The 16,555-nt window shown below is 36.4% G+C and overlaps 3 protein-coding genes across 9 annotated transcripts; 2 read left to right on the top strand and 1 right to left on the bottom strand.

The window, feature by feature from the left end:
• Nucleotides 1-285: 285 nt before the first annotated feature.
• LOC120010323 (probable RNA methyltransferase At5g51130) lies at nucleotides 286-3,933 on the top strand. 3 transcript variants are annotated; one of them, XM_038861096.1, is made up of 10 exons: nucleotides 286-445; nucleotides 534-707; nucleotides 824-938; nucleotides 1,166-1,213; nucleotides 1,934-2,089; nucleotides 2,168-2,249; nucleotides 2,713-2,800; nucleotides 2,909-2,974; nucleotides 3,384-3,452; nucleotides 3,586-3,933. In XM_038861096.1, the coding sequence occupies exons 2-10, from the start codon at nucleotides 567-569 to the stop codon at nucleotides 3,673-3,675; spliced, it is 855 nt and encodes a 284-aa protein (XP_038717024.1). In that variant the 5' UTR covers nucleotides 286-445; nucleotides 534-566; the 3' UTR covers nucleotides 3,676-3,933. The 3 variants fall into 3 exon arrangements, with proteins under 3 accessions (XP_038717024.1, XP_038717023.1, XP_038717022.1); XM_038861095.1 differs by having other exon boundaries at nucleotides 2,150-2,249; XM_038861094.1 differs by having other exon boundaries at nucleotides 1,934-2,249.
• Nucleotides 3,934-5,177: 1,244 nt separating this feature from the next.
• LOC120011303 (plasmodesmata-located protein 2-like) lies at nucleotides 5,178-6,783 on the bottom strand. The gene is made up of 3 exons (XM_038862389.1): nucleotides 5,784-6,783; nucleotides 5,367-5,510; nucleotides 5,178-5,278 (listed from the first exon to the last, which is right to left on the bottom strand). Exons 1-3 carry the CDS (start codon nucleotides 6,532-6,534, stop codon nucleotides 5,271-5,273), a joined length of 903 nt encoding a protein of 300 aa, XP_038718317.1. The 5' UTR covers nucleotides 6,535-6,783; the 3' UTR covers nucleotides 5,178-5,270.
• Nucleotides 6,784-9,496: 2,713 nt separating this feature from the next.
• On the top strand, nucleotides 9,497-16,043 carry LOC120011517 (probable inactive histone-lysine N-methyltransferase SUVR2). 5 transcript variants are annotated; one of them, XM_038862648.1, is made up of 11 exons: nucleotides 9,498-9,757; nucleotides 10,736-10,940; nucleotides 11,056-11,085; nucleotides 11,184-11,763; nucleotides 12,327-12,538; nucleotides 12,743-13,507; nucleotides 13,731-13,996; nucleotides 14,344-14,410; nucleotides 14,513-14,563; nucleotides 14,932-15,028; nucleotides 15,737-16,043. In XM_038862648.1, exons 2-11 carry the CDS (start codon nucleotides 10,758-10,760, stop codon nucleotides 15,763-15,765), a joined length of 2,280 nt encoding a protein of 759 aa, XP_038718576.1. In that variant the 5' UTR covers nucleotides 9,498-9,757; nucleotides 10,736-10,757; the 3' UTR covers nucleotides 15,766-16,043. The 5 variants fall into 5 exon arrangements, with proteins under 5 accessions (XP_038718575.1, XP_038718576.1, XP_038718570.1 ...); XM_038862647.1 differs by having other exon boundaries at nucleotides 9,497-9,757; nucleotides 12,327-13,507; nucleotides 13,731-13,981; XM_038862642.1 differs by having other exon boundaries at nucleotides 12,327-13,507.
• Nucleotides 16,044-16,555: the final 512 nt, after the last annotated feature.

Here is a 16,555-nt window from a genome sequence, read left to right as displayed (position 1 = left end):
GATGTTGGCGGCTATTTTCGTTTGTGGTTAGCTTTGTTGAACCAGAACCGTTTAAATTTCTCTGATAGATTTGATCACAACCGTTTAATTAGGCGACCGCTACTAGAGTGAGATATTTGTTGCTCTTCCAAGCCGGGCCTTGAGTTGCTTGGGCTTAGGGTTTGTATTTGGGCTTAGTGTTTGGGACATGGTTTTTTGGGCTTACATGGGAGACCTGGCCCAGTTCCATATTAGTCCAATGGGCTTAGAGCGCACTCCTTAAACCTAATCAGTAAACAATGGAAACTTTTCTAATATTCGTACGCGGGGTTTTGCCCAAACAGATTACTTTTACCTCACCGTGGTTGCTTTGGCTTCCATTGAATTAGTTGCAGGACGGAACGCTTCCTTCGTTCCTTCCTTCATTCAGTTGGATCGATTGCGGCAGTTCACTCGCTTGTTCCTGGTAAGGAAAGATTATTAGGGTTCACTGTTTCAATGAATCCATTTGCGGCACAATTGCGAATTACTACTCACTATTTGTGTTTGCTAAGGTTGTGAAACGACAGAAGGAAAAGAAAAGTAACATGGGTGAGAAGAAGAAGAATAAGAGCAATAGTAAGGTTGAAGAGGAACCTCAACAACAAGAACAACAGCTGAGTGCTAACAAGAGAAAACGCAAAGAGGTTTTTCCTTACGGAAACTATAAGGCCTACTATGGCTATCGCGTAATTTCTCCACACTCTCATTCATTCAGCTTTTCCTTTTAATTTGCTTGTTTTTGTTTGGGAATTTTGTTTGTCTTTTGCTTATAAGGGTATTTGTTCTCTGGGATATTTTTCAGATAGGTCAAGGGATAGATGAAGATCCTCGACTTAAAGTGTTTAAGAAAGAATGGTTTGAAGGCAAGGATTGTCTTGACATTGGATGCAACAGTGGGGTCGTCACGGTCCAGATCGGTAATCCGCTTCAAACTGAAATTATTGTTTGTTTATTGTTCATCTTTTGGGGAGTCATCTAATTTTTCAATTCCAAGCCTAGCTCAGGGCTGATTATCCAAGAAATGGGTGTACATTTGGTCTACCAAGCTTTAGGAAAGAACCTTAGCAAGCTTCGGCTTATTTTTTACTCCCACACAAACCTTAATAGCTTGCTTCTTTCCCTTTTTTGTGTGTTTCCTTTGCAGCCAAGAAGTTTCATTGCCGGAGCATCCTTGGAATTGATATTGACTACAGTAAGATTCTAATAACAATTCTTTACATGTTCGGCAAGTATTGTGTAATTTAAAAAATTATCAAAAACCAACAACGAGATCGGCATATTTTCCACTTTAGAGAGGAGGTTTTCAATGTAGAGATCATGTGTAAGACTTATTATTGTGTCGTAGGCTCATAGCTAAATGGCATTTCCGCTTCCTAGTTCCTACTAGAATGGTTGCCACTTGCCAGATAAGGTTGGTTGGTGTGGTGGTCTACTAAGTTCAATGCATGATTAATGGGTTTATTACCAATTTTCTTTCCTCAAAAAATGTTGTTCCCAGTTGTTTGGCATTCACATGTCAAATTTGTCGTTTTATTTAATTGACACCACGTCATAAGATTCAGTGTTGTTCTCTCTTCTATCCCCTTTTCTTCTCTCATGAATCTCTCTTCCAAACTTCATAGTTATATGCAACAATGTTCAATGGTAAAATGATAAGAATTCTTGGTGAATATCAGCATCAACAAAATACTTTTAGTATATCTTCAAATTTTCAAAGAGCCAAAGTAGACTCTGATAATTGATTACTGTCATGGAGAAGATCTCACAAGGAAGGTATCTTACACCTGACAATGTTATTTGGTCATTAAATGGATCCATAATCTTTCCTAGTTTCCTTGCCACAATAGCATCGCTGAAATATCGAAGTTTTCATTGTTATGTCATATTGACAAGCATCAAATTTGATTTGCAGACCTAATTCAGGATGCGAAGTGGCGTCTTAAGCAAATTATGAGGAAGGAGTCTGCTGGGGAGAATAGTACAAGTGCTTGCAAATCAGAGGTTGCAACACAAACAAATTGTTCAGAGTCTAGCGAAAATGCATATTCAAGTGAAGGAACCAATGAAGGTACTAGTGATTGTTCACCTTCCAACAAAAAACTATCTGATATTGTATTCTTCCAAACAGAAGATTTTATCCATCCAGAAATAAATGAAAGGAAAGAAAGACCCAGGTCTTTTCTTCAGAATCGATGCATCGCAAAGAAGCATTATGATACCATTCTTTGGTGAGTTCTTCCTTTGCCATTTTATATCCATGGTGAAAATGTATGCTGAGGAAAAAGTGGAGAAACAGCAATAAGAAATTTTAATGTAGAAACTTCGTGCAAGCCTTTTCTTTCCACCCTTTTCTTTTATTTGTTAGTTGTCCTCACAATCACTTTTGAATCTAACAAAAAGGTGTCAATTATTGGCAATTTTTCTTGTTCTTTTTTTCTAATAAATTAAATCTTTTTTTCTGTTTCAATAATGACTACGTTATTTCATTTATTGTAGTTCAAAGAACCAGTCATAGAAAATGGCAACAATAAGCAGCAAAAGTTGTAGGTAATCAGATCTTATATGCTAAAAGAGGATAAAAGAACGAAAAGGAAATTAACTTTTGGATTTGATTGTTGTGTCTTTCATAATTTTATACTATTTAAATTTATTTACATTATCTTCATTTGTTATTTGTTTCTTTAAGTGCAGTTTGAGTGTAGCAAAATGGATTCATCTAAACTGGGGTGACGATGGATTAATTACCTTATTTTCAAGAGTTTGGGAGCTTCTTCATCCGGTAGGGATCACATATCAGCCCTTGTTTTTTTTCCTGATGTTGTTTTTGGACATTTTCTGTTAAAATGGTATATTGAACTATTACCAAGTTACTTCATACTCTGTGCAGGGTGGTATTTTTGTGTTTGAACCACAACCATGGCGATCGTATGAAAGTAATCGACTTGTGTCTGAGGTACTTATGATGAGAAATTCTACTTTTAATTTATATTCATTATTCAAGGGAGAAAGGATGTTCAAAGGTCCCTTCTTTACATTTAGCAATCATTCAATCAGTATTACAATATATGACCATTGACCGTGTTCCGGCACTTTTTATCCTTACGGGAAAAAAAGAAAGAAAATAAATGCAGTATGCCACTTTATCTACTGAAAATATTAGTTGGGAAATACCTCTTGGTTAGTTTGGGCTTTGGATGTAAGATTGATACATTAATCGAGAATTTGGATATCCTGGTTCAAAATTTTCAGTGTTTTGTGTTCGTTCAAATTTAATGGTTGTTTCAAAACTTTGATATTTATGTTGTCAGTATAGTCTCATTGTTTGGCTGAATAAGCCGAGGCATCACTTTTGATTTATGCAGACAACAGCAAGGAATTGTCGTGATATTAAGTTCCGGCCAGATGATTTTATGGAAATTCTTTTGGATAAGGTATGCATTTTGTTTTGATTCTGCCAATTTTGTTGTGGTTTCTAAGGAGTAAACTAAAAGTACAATGCTTTTAGGCACTGATGTGGATCATAGTTTGAGAATCTTAGATGTCTGGTATTTCATGTATTTGCAGATTGGGTTTAGAAAGGTGGACGACATCACTTCTGCATTGTCAGGAAGCAAAACTGGATTCAACAGACCAATTTTTGTGTTCCACAAGTGAGAGTTACTGGTTACTAGTAGTATAAAACATGTGTCATTTTCAATGGGAGATCCTGTAGTCTAATTTATGAAAGCAAATAGCAATTATACTACATCAGCGACGTTCTATGGAATGTAGGGGTGTCCACAGTCGGGTTTGGTAGTCCTCATTTGGAATAACCAATCAAACGGTCGGTTTTATTTGACATCGTTTTTTTGGACATCTATAATGGAATGCATAGATGTGGTTTTAAATTTTAATGAATGCATAGTTAAACTACAGCAGTCCCCCGTCACTCTAGACTCTTAACCTTTATAAACCCACTCACGTACAAATAAAAGATGGTTCGGGCCCTAAATGCGAGCCCATCTTGGTTTTTGAAAAATACAATGTACTTTCATATTGCTCCATAGTCTGAGTGGCTTTTGAAAAAAACAAAAGATTTCGATCATGAAAGTAATTTTTATTGCAAGATAAAGTACTCTTTAAAGTTTAAACCTTATATTAAAAAAAGCATTTCTTTAATAAATTATACTTTATCCCTCCCACGTTTATCAAAAAGCTAGATTCCTCCATTAACACATATTCATGTGTATGATATTTCATAAAAATCTCGAGTTCGAGTCTTCCGCTACCCCTTCTCCTATATTTAAAAAAATATTATGTGCATTCAAACCATGAAAAGTTAAGAGGTAAAGGGTCTTACTATGCCTATTAAAAAAAGTGTCTTTTACTAAACTATAAGGGTGAATCTGTCATTTTTGACAACCTTGAGGGGCCAAAATGTATTTTTCCCTAAAAGAATTGATAAAGATGTTTATTCTTTAAAATGGACTTTTGAATCAAAAAAAAATATATATATATTTCCATAATTGCTTGCCAAGTAGAGTGTTTGGGCCAAAGATTGCCACTTTAAACCATATGAGTAGGACTACAAAATCTTTTGACACAAAAATATGTAATCCAAATGGCCCACCTTGACATTGTTTGCTTAATAATTAAGGGATAAAATTAAAATAGGTATGCCAATCATAGGACACCACTTATTGTCTAAACACTCTTTTATGCATAAATTGTGTGTCTCCACTCCATTGATAAAGGTAGAGCTGGCAAATTATAGATAAGGAAAGACATATTAAGATACACAAACACGATTAATTATCAATATGCGTTGAACTTTGATCTAATTTATCATGTCGTCATGTGATAAATTTTTGCATGCATTGGTGCAATAACATGAATATAGGCCCATATTGAATTTTCAAATGATAAACTTGTATGATGTCGTTCTCAATTAAAGAAAAGAGTAAAGCAATGCGAAGATTTGAATCAACATTTTAAAAATAATATACTCTTTGATTTTACAACATATAGTTCTAAAGTTTTGGCTTTACATGAGAGAGGCTCCTATTCTATATGAATGCACAAAATAAAATTTTAAAGAACTGCAACTGAAGTTAGAAAGTATGAACTTGGTGGGGCACAAAAAGAAAAAGAGAACTCCCTCTAGCTTCACTTTTTTCTTTCTTTCTCCATTATCAAAATCTCCTTTTCAATGAAGTAGACCCACCTCTTGAAAAAAAAAACATTCAATCTTCAGAACCCAACAAATCCTCTCAATAATCTGCACAAAACATGTCACTTCCAGTTATAAGAATCAAAGAATCTCAGGAACATATGTAGTGTAAGAAAGGGAGAAGAATCAAACAAACCTCCATGCTTGCTACTGCGTTTTTTCTTCAACATAGACCTAAGAAACATTAGACAAACAATTGCAAACCCAAAAGCTGCTACTCCTCCAACTGCAATTGCTACAGTTCTCTGTGTGTGCTGCTGCTGCTGATTTGTCCCTACATCTATCAAACACCTGACAGGCATTAAAAACTCTGACCCTATTTCACAACCCACATATTCTACTTCCCCAAATTGAATAAATGCCAACCAGATTCCACCCATCACAAAAAAAGTAAGTTCTTCACATCAAAGACAATACAGAATTCATGTCACTTTCTTGAGAAAAATTAACAGAGAAAAGAAAACCCTGAACCTGGCACTGCATAGACAAGAAAAACTTTTGACCAAATACTCTTATTTGATTTGTGTTTTGTGAGTTTGGGATTGATTTTTACCTGTTTCAGATGGTGTGTTGGGGACCCCATTTGGGTAGTAGCTGTAGCTAATGTAACATTTGTGGAGATAAATCTGAGCAGAAATGGAGTTTCCACACTGTGATTTCGCATCATCTAGAGCACTCTTCACACAATCCCCACAATCACCATTGGACAGATCACCATCGCATTGACCCAACACGTATACCGACTCATAAGTCCCCGTGTAAAACAAACTCCCATTTTTCACACCATTAACAACCATGTCAAAAGCAGTATCTCTCCTCTCCTCAAACCCAGCCTCACTCATCCGAGTTGACCCGCAAATCTTGAACAACAACTCAGTCTCTGGAACCTGCTTAAACCCAGAAGCCTCGTACCTGAGATAACACCCTGTGAGTTGAACCCGGACTGCCATGGCTTTCCCACAGAGCTTGTTAGCCATGTCTGGAATCCTGCTCACGCAGTTGTAGCACTGGATTGTGGAGAGGTCTCCTCTGCATTGGTAAAGACCCAGTATTGCATTCTGGCCATCACCTATCGTTGTTGAGTAGAAATTCTTCTGTGCGGATTGTTGAACCAGAGTAGACAGGAGGGTTTTCAGGTTTTGAGAGAGAACCCCAGATGGGTCTTGGAAATTCTGGTTCGCACATCCCTTGTAAACCAAGCTTGTGAGGTCTGCTGCTGATGCGGAGAACACAAATAACCCAGCTTGTGTCAATAGAATTGAATAAAGATAGAGAACAGAGAAGGGTATTTTGTGAAAACCCATTTGGGGATTTGAAAATTCTGTTCAAGCCTTGGAAGGTTCTGTCATCTGGATTGGGTTTTTGGGAGTTTCTAGAGATGGGTTTTGGCTGATATACCCAAAAAAATTGAACTCGCCAGGGGGTTTTGCTTTTACAGGCCTGTTAATATTTGTCCTTATACAGAGGGGCAGTACAGTACAGCAACTTTTAGAGACACTCTGCTTAATATGATTTGCACCAACTCAACCCATTTTACTAACTTTTCTTGGTAAAGATCTCGATGGAGGTTATTATTTGATTGAATCTAATCATAATTGTTAATTGCAATAAGCCAAATCAGTGACTAGATTTATCTAATTAAAGTCAATCTGATTAAAATATTTGATTAAGAATGGCCGCATGACCCTGAAAAGTAGAATAAGATGATTTCTTTTTCTCTTTTTTTTTTTTCCTGGTATAAGATCAGATCTTATTCTGTTGCAACATCCAGTTTGGACTTTGACTGGCATACTAGCCTCTGAAATTCTCATTCACAATAAAAGCGTGTGGAACAGAAAGAGAGATCTGGCAGTCAACTGGTTCAGATAGCAGTGGGAACTGTTTAACTTCTCACTGTTTCCTCTGTTCTTCCGTGCTCTGTTTTTCTTCAGCGAGGTTTAAGAGAGATAATGGGCCAACTAACAATACCTTTTCAATGTAATAGAAAGCCCATATTCAAGAAATCCGGAAAGATGTAAAGCCCATGGTTGATGGATTGTTATTGGGAGAGCTTTAGTCACATCCTGATTTTTACTAAGTGTACACCGACTTTATTGACTTTGTATTAGTTGCATGCTCGCGCTTCGTGCGACACATAATTAATTTTAAAAATAAAGATTTTTGATAATTTTTCGATACTTTGTTACCATGATGAACAACATAGCTTGAATTATAGAAAATGAAGACAATTGTGAGATGAACAAATAACTACAATACATTTTTCTCAATATGTTAAGAAATAATTTTCTAAGAGGGAGCGAAAAATCTGATGCATAAGGAAAAAATATGCTCAGAGTTTAACAATTATTGTTTGCGTTGGTTTTTTGAACAAAGTTGTAAAATGACTAAAAAACATCTCATAAATTCTAAATTCTATAGAAAATATAGCGCACCTCCGTTGTCTCCTAGTTTTTACATCTCATTTATTTTTGTTTCTTATGTTAGCAAACCACAATTTTTTATAGTATGTCAATAAGCATATATAATATATAATTTGTTGTACTCTGTGTCTCACATTTGATTAAATTCCTTATTTGTACGATCATCCACTAAGGGATTATCTTATACGGGATCATCCTCTATGAAATTTCCTAATAATGCATCATAAACTGGATCTTTTTCATCATCAGAATTTATTGAATTGCATAATTTGGTTGTTATTTGACAACTAATTCTATGATTTATAGGGTTATATCGTTAGAAATTTTGTTGAAATTGTTCATTTTTCCCATGAAGTTTTTGTAGTATCTCTTAGAATTTTATTGTGATCATGTCAATAAGCATATATAATATATAATTTGTTGTACTCTGTATCTCACATTTGATTAAATTCTTCATTTGTACGATCATCCACTAAGGGATTATCTTATACGGGATCATCCTCTATGAAATCTCCTAATAATGCATCATAAACTGGATCTTTTTCATCATCAGAGTTTATTGAATTGTATAATTTGGTTGTTATTTGACAACTAATTCTATGATTTGTAGGGTTATATCGTTATAAATTTTGTTGAAATTATTCATTTTTTCCCATGAAGTTTTTGTGATATCTCTTAGAATTTTATTGTGGTATTGTATGCTTTTGTGTGTTATTTTATACCTATTTTGTGAATATGTTTCATTTAAGCTTTTTATCTTTTTGTTTTTTCTATGCAATTAACAGGTGATAATTGACATGATTATTTGTTATATTATTAAATATGATTTTAAAATTATTTGTATATTATTAACTGTATGTGCTTGTGGGTCTTAAAGTTATTTAATATATTTAACTTTTTCTTTTTTCTTTTTTTGTGTAAATTTTTTTACAGGTATCCACGTGGCATCAAGAAGAAGCTTTTTGAATCATCCATTATATATATATAAATTGATTGATGATTTCTCACAGGCACCCACAGTCAACCATGGGGTCATCGTCGTCAGAGCACCAATCCGATAACCACTACCACCAAATTGAAGCTCGAGCCACCACAAACTAAACTCGACCAACCTCGATGAATTTCGTAATCGCCAAAATCACGTTCAAAAGTCTATGGTCACCACGAGAAAAGTCGTCCGATCCGGACAATTTGACCATTGTTGGAGGAAACAGACACCACCTTTGGACTCTTCTTGGCAAGACGCTTCCATTCCACCCATTTTCCGATCAAGATGCTGTCAGAAATTGACGACCCAAGTTTGATACCAAACAAGTCATTTTTGGACGATTTTGGTCTCGAATATCGACTCTGAGATAACTAAGAGCCAGAATTTCATGTTTCCTACAATATGGCCAACAATGACGAATCTGATTACGGATGTATTTATAAAATATCTCATATCATGTAGTTCGGGTGTTTATAAAAACCAAAATGATATATGTCCATAATTTTTTCATCCATAAACTTACATAATCTAGGTGGCATGCTTATGAGGCATGTCATATAGATTAAAAAAAACAAATAAACTTTATTAAAGAAGCCACATAGGCATGCCACCTAGATTATGTAAGTTTATGGATGAAATTTTATGGATGTGTAATCCTTCCGTTATAAAAATTTAAAGTTTTCGTGAGTTACTATTAACAAAGGTGGGTTACTAATAATATTTAGTAAAAATTGGGATCTGACTAAAGCTTCCTTGTTATTGAGCAATAGGCCCACAAGTAAGGCGGACAATAATTGGGCCTTGGAGAAAGAGCCCACTAAGTGATTTTGTCACACACACGGAGGGCACTAGCCCTAGAGCCTGGAGGAAATGGCGCTCACTCTCTCTCTAGTCTACAAGTGGAGTATTTGATTAAAAAGTCTTTCCCACTCATACTTCCTTGTCCGTCTCTCTCACTTCGCCTTGCTCGTCTCTCCTCTACCAGCTAATCGGTCCGACCGTCGTCGATGTAGCCCTCGTCCGTCGCCGTCTCTCTCTTTACCGCGTTCTTTCCACTCTCTCTCTCGCTCGCTCAGCTCACTGTCAAGAAGCCGTTCGGTTCTTGATTCCGCATTGTAGGTAAAATAATTTCTTCTTGCATTTTGGGTTTCTCAGCTAATAATCTGATGAACAGACATTTTTAAATGCATGCGTGGTGTAACTGTGAATTTGGTGCTTTCGATGTCGATTTCTCTTTGTCCATTTTATTTCTAATTTAGGGTATCTCTAAGGTGACTCTGAACTCAGTCGTTTGTGCTCACTGATGATTTTTTTTGCGGTTGTATACTCACCCTCTTCGCGTTTTTATATTGTGTTTTCTGTGCCATTAATTTTACTTTTGATGACTGCGGGGTCACTGATTGTAGTGCTATCGGCAAGCTTTATGGTTTAAGGGTTTTTGGTTTTGACATGAAAACTTCAGTATATAAGTAGGCAAGCGAGACTCTTAAAGGGGAATCTATCATTTGAAACTGATCTATGGCCTTTTGTTGTGTCATGTGTGTGATGGTACATTTGGTTGCTTTTACAGACATTTTAAAAAGGAAACTGCACAACTCTCATCATTATGTACATGTGGCAACCAATTTATTTGTTGGCAGGGTTTTGAAATTTGAAGTCCGAAATAGCCTGAACCCAACTGGACTTTAAAGTAGCTGTTAGACCCTTCCTTCATGAACTTTATGTTTTTGGTTTGAATGTGCAACTAAATTTGAAGGCCGCTCCCTAAAAAAAGCAAGCCATCCAATCTGTGCAACTATGTTTTTGTTCTTTTTCAAGCTGATATGCGTTGGAGCAATGTGAATTTTCAACGTGTTGTTATGTCAGAGGATTCACAGTTTTAGAGTAATCATATTACACAGTTGAATGTTAGACTAGGACTGCTCTTCAATGTCGCAAACCAGGATTTATTCATTGGATTCTGCCCCTTTATAAATAATTATACTTGAAAAATAGGTGGTGGGGCCTTTCAATGTGCCTGCAAGACTCCTATCTTACTTGTTTTGTCCAATTTGGGCGCATGTAGGTATAGTTGATCATTTGGCTTGCCTTTCTAAGGATATCCGGTGAGTTACTGCTAATGGCACCAAATCCTAGAGTTTCAAATGCCTTTCGTGCGATGAAAGCTATTGGAATTACTGAAGATAAAGTGAAGCCGGTGTTAAAAAGGCTTCTAAAATTATATGACAAAAATTGGGAGCTCATTGAAGAGGAGAACTATAGAGTTCTTGCAGATGCAATATTTGATGAGGATGACACTAAGGTGCTTAGTACTCTCTTCTCCTCCCAACCCCCCAAAACTTCGTTCAATTTGTTGTTCTTTCCTTTTTTCCTACTCTAGCAATAATTTTCTCTCTGACATTAATTTCATTGATCAGGGATGTGAGAAGAAGCCAAACGGTGGCGATGTATGTGCCCTATCTAGCTTTACATTGATATTCTGTATTCTGGCTCTTGTTCTCCTCTGTCTCTCTCTATTAATGTTCTATTTGCCCATTTGAACTAGGGAGTTGACAATTTCAATGAAGAATCTGAAATGCATGATGAGCCCCGGCCTTTAAAAAGGTTGCGGTTAAGAGGCCGTGAAGGGCAGACTTCATCCTCTTCCAATAATATTGATACTAGTCTATCAAGTTTGGGTGGAAGTTTTCTAAAAATCCCAAAAGAGGAACAAGATGCTGCTTCCCCTTCTTCCCTGCAGCATCAGAACATAGGTAAGCAACCTCTATCACCTGCTGCGTTGATGGTAGACCATAGAGCAGATTTGTCTCCTCCTCGTGCTACTGGGCCTAGATCGATTTCCTCTCCATCTAAGAGGCCTGAACCTGATTTGCGACAACCTCAAGTACGGGTTGGAGCTAAAGGAAAGGAGCCTCTCTCATGTCAAGTTGCTCCTACGGAGAAGAGAGTCTCAAACACAGCAGTTTATGTATCTAAAAAGAGGAAAGCGCACATAGTTGAACCTGGAATTCTTCTTTTACCCAAACCGAAGGTGCCTGGTACCCATGCTCTACTTAAGCCCAAGGATGAGCCATTTACAGATGTTTTGCCACAGTATGAAGTTCCAATTGCAGTGATTCATCCAGGTTATTCCTTGAACCTCTGGATAACATAATTTTTCGTTTAATTTGCTATTATTGGAAATGAGGTTGATGTTTTTACCATGTTAAGAGTATGATGAAATCAACCTAGACATTGCTGTGGGTTCCATAAGTGCATGAATATTGGCAATTGTAAACTTGTGTCAAACTGGTCAGCTAAAACATTCTTCATGCTGGCATAGCTTTGTGCACTTTTCAGGGGAAATTAAACTCCATAGTTGGAAATCCCTGGTATGGGCCATTTGTTTGTCCCTTTTTCCCTTTTTTCCGGTCTGTAAGCACTATATTCTTGCTCCTGTGATGCATTTGAGGAGTTTACCCATTTAGTTAATATTGTAGCACATGATTGTCACTGTTATTCGGTACTTTTATGTGACCAAATTTTCCCGGCTCTTGTTTCTCCATGATGATATGTTAAAAAGTTAATCTTTTTATTTAGATCAAATAATCATTGCCATTGCAAAAACTCTTTTTGACATTAAACTGGAATTCATGCTTTTCCTTTGGGTTGATTTTTTTTTTTTTTTTTACTTTGTTTTACTCTACAGATTCGTCAGGTAAAGAAGATTCATCAGGTCAGGTTGTTTCAGGGCAGAAGCCAGATGGTCAGGGACCTCCAGCATCTGAGTCCGTAGCAAGAGAAAATGGAGGCAATGATGATTCAACTCCATCAAATGAGACGATTACCCCCTGTGAGCTTGCAACAGTGTCGGCAGAATCTCCTTCTAAGTTGGAGATTGCCTCTTCATCAATGGGGGAGGTGAAAATTTCTCTGAGTTGTGACTCTTTTCTTGAAAGGCCTGATTTTCATATGCCTAGTATAGATGAACTTCTACAATCATTGGAGGAGAAATGTCTCCGGTCATATAAAATCATTGACCCGAATTTTTCCGTCATGAATTTGATGAAAGATATGTGTGAGACCTTCCTGGAATTGGCAACTGACAGATCTAATGAATCACAGGAGAGGGTAATGAATATAACGCCTGCAATAGATATTTTGAAGAGATCTACCGCACGAGATGCACTGGATATTGGGGCTAAGGAATATAACAATTGCGTCCCTGCAGCCAATACTTCAAATGGAATGATTGATGAACAGGGTTCTGCGGAGGCTGTCCATAGTTGTTCTGGTACAGCAGGAGAAAGGGAATTGAGAGAGTCAGAGGCGGTGGACTCTTGTAGTTTGGTGGTTGTTCAGCAGCATCAATTAATGCCTGATGATTTGAGATTGCTGCATGACGTTAATGATATATCCAAGGGAGAAGAAAGAGTTGAAATCCCTTGGATAAATGAAATCAGCAATAGCTGTCCCCCATCCTTTCACTACATATCCCAGAACCAAATTTTTCAGAATGCCCATGTCATTATCTCTCTTTCTGGAATTGGGGACAAAGACTGTTGCCCAACTTGTTACGGTGATTGTTTGTCATCGTCGATTTCTTGTGGTTGTTCACATGATACTGGTCTTGATTTTGCATACAGTTCTGACGGCCTTATCAAGGAGGAATTTTTAGAAGAGTACATCTCCATTGCTCGTGATCCTCAACAACAAAACCTCTCCTTTTGTCAAGATTGCCCACTCGAAAAATTGAAGAATGATGACATTTTGGAACCGTGCAAGGGTCATTTGAAAAGGCGATATATTAAAGAATGTTGGAGCAAATGTGGTTGTCATAAGCTTTGTGGCAATCGAGTGGTGCAACGAAGGATAAGTTGCAAGTTGCAGGTATGTGTTCTGTATCGAAAAGGGAACACCAGTATTTTTGAAGAAGAATTTTTATTTCCATTGCTAATATCATAATTAGTATGGCACGAAACATTTTATTACTTTTTTATCACCGGGTTATCTTTAAAACTTTGAGACTCAAATGAAGCAATTCAATTTATGCTTTTGTAATGTACTATCATCTGCTAAATTGTGTTCTTTTTTCCCTTACTTTGCATATCAGGTATTCTTTACACCTGAAGGGAAAGGGTGGGGCCTTAGAACTCTACAGAAGCTGCCAAAGGGTGCATTTGTCTGTGAGTATGTTGGAGAAATACTCACCAACAGAGAGTTATATGAGCGTAACATCCAGGGTCGACATGCTGAAAAGCTTACACATACTGTTCCACTGGATGCGTATTGGTATCTGAAACATGATTTGAAGGAAGAAGAAGCACTCTGTTTGGATGCATCCTTTTATGGGAATGTTGCCAGGTTTATCAATCACAGGTGTTGCTTTAAATGTCTTGATCTTCAAAGCATTTTAAAAACAATGTCGAATAATCTGTTTGGATGCAAGAATTTAGTTGTTGAGTTGCATTTCACTTAAGAATTTGCATGTTGGATGGATTCAGAAACAACTGCAAAAAGCGTGGTAAATGTGCACAAAATTCTTGGATCCACAGTTTTTGGTTGCATAATTCACTAGCCAAACAGCAGATGGGTGAAAGTGAAACTTAATGCGCTTTACATGCAATGGATGATGATACTGACTAAGCCAGTTTGTCATTTATATGGGTACATTTTATTGATTACACTTGTACAGTATTTGATGCATTTATGTCCTACATTGCTAGATGTTTGGATGCAAACTTGATTGAAATACCGGTGGAGATAGAGACGCCAGAGCATCACTATTATCATGTACGCATCCAATGTGCATTTGTATTCCCATGCTCTTTTGCTATTTGTGACAGTGATTTCTATATACGATCAAGTCTTACATACAATTTAACTCTTTTGTAGCTTGCTTTATTCACAACAAGAGAAGTGGATGCCTTGGAAGAGCTAACTTGGGTCAGTAGTTCTGTTTCCATCATATCTTCATTTGTTATGTAGTTTATAGTAATTCATGCATGTTGTGATTCTTTGTGGTTTTTATTTGTGAAAGAATCAAAAACATAAAGTTTCGATTGCAATATTGTGTTTGGCTTATAATATTATATGCTGCTGTTATATTGTGAATCCTATGATTGTTCAGTTGTGGTTGCACATGCATTCTTGGTTTTTTTGAATGTGAAACTTTATCTTGATCATATTGTGAGGCAAGTGGTCGATCAAAGTAATTTTTAACCAACCTGATATTGGTGCGTTGCGGCATTTGTGCTTTATTTATATGCATAAATCTTTTCTCACTAAAACATGTGTGGTTTATGTATGTGCAGGATTATGGTGTTGATTTCGATGACAATGGCCTGCCTGGAAAGTTGTTCCAATGCCAATGTGGCAGCAAGTTCTGTAGGAACATAAAGCGTTCAAGCAGTAAGTTGATTCCAATTTTTTTGAGACAACTTTTTGTTCTTTCTACCTACGAATTATATATGCAAGATAAATGTTATAAAACTTATAGTTAAGATTTTTTTTAAAATCTCTTTTAGCGTGCCTTGGAGATTATTTTGATTTTTCTGCCTATGTTTCCATGGTGTTTTATTGTTATTATCAATAATTTTATTATTATCATCATCATTTGCTTAGTAAGATTTTTTTCATGGGTTTGCTGTTTACTGTGTTAACTCACCAAGTTTATGGTTTGGAGTCGTGGTTTTTTGTCTTAGAAATAAATTGGCAGAATGAAGTGATAGATGTCGGTGATTGACTCTGTATCTATGAGTGGACATGAGTTGTGAGTGAAATAATTACACCATCAACTAGTCACTGCATAGAAACTTGTAACTCAATCAAGGGAACCTGTTCTTTTTAGTCATCACATATTTTGATGAAACTGTTGATGCGGAAACCATTGTGTCTGTTGTTAAAGTTGACAGTTGAATTCTATTTTAGGCTGTTCATATCTTGTGTTTTTCTTTCTTCTTGCCACCATTTTGCTTGTCTATTGTCAGTTTGTCACCAGTGTGATTGGAGGGACTAATCAAAATAATCACCACAGTGAGTTTTGATCTGAATTGGAGATTTTGAGTCGGTACACATTATCCGGACGCTGCTCTAATAATCGTGTGTTCTATGATGCAGGATCTAAGTCTTTATCAAATGCAAAATGATCATACATGATCAAAAGGTCGGATGACTGCTATTTTGATGTTAAATTTTCTCCGGGTGACAGTAATTTGGAAAGTAATTTGGATATTTTTCAATGATGTCTGGATGCCTGGCCTTATTTGGTCCACTTTCCTTGAAGGGCTGTGTATTTGCAGGTGGTGTATGATAGATCTTACCTAGACAAAGATTATTGTTTCATTCTCTATGCTTTGATATCTTCTTTTTCACCGTAATTGTACTCGTCTTCACCAATTAATTTCTACCAAGAACAGTTACAATCCTTGAATCTCTCTCTAATCAGTATTTTTAGTTTGTGAGAAGCCAAGTAATGAACTACTTTAGATCCACTATGAATGGGCTTGGAATGCATTCCAAATTTGGAGCCCAGAACGGCCCATTTGGCCTATTGATTGGCCCAAATATTCCTACGTGCAAATATTCTCATGAGCGCTAACTTTAATTGTGGGTCATTTTTGTCATTGAATGTTCAAACGTTCATTCAAACGTTCAAGTTCAAGTTACCGATCTAAAGTTGAAATTTGTTTTAATAATTCGAACATATTTTTTCATTTTGGAACAGTCAAACCGTCAACTTGATTACATTATTGATCTAAAGTTCAAATTTATTTAATTTTGATAGAATTCGGACAGATCATTTCACATTCCGAAAGTTAGTAAAATTGAAATTTGTTTCATTATGATAATTCGAATAGATTTTTCCATTTTCGAACAGGCAACCCATCAACATGACTACATTGCAAGATGATGATAGGAATAATTAAATTAATTAGC

The sequence above is a fragment of the Tripterygium wilfordii genome, chromosome 12 (assembly GCF_013401445.1).
Source record: "Tripterygium wilfordii isolate XIE 37 chromosome 12, ASM1340144v1, whole genome shotgun sequence".
Lineage (NCBI taxonomy): Eukaryota > Viridiplantae > Streptophyta > Magnoliopsida > Celastrales > Celastraceae > Tripterygium > Tripterygium wilfordii.
The sequence above is the reverse complement of the archived record's forward strand: the minus strand, read 5'-3'. Positions and strand labels throughout refer to the sequence as shown.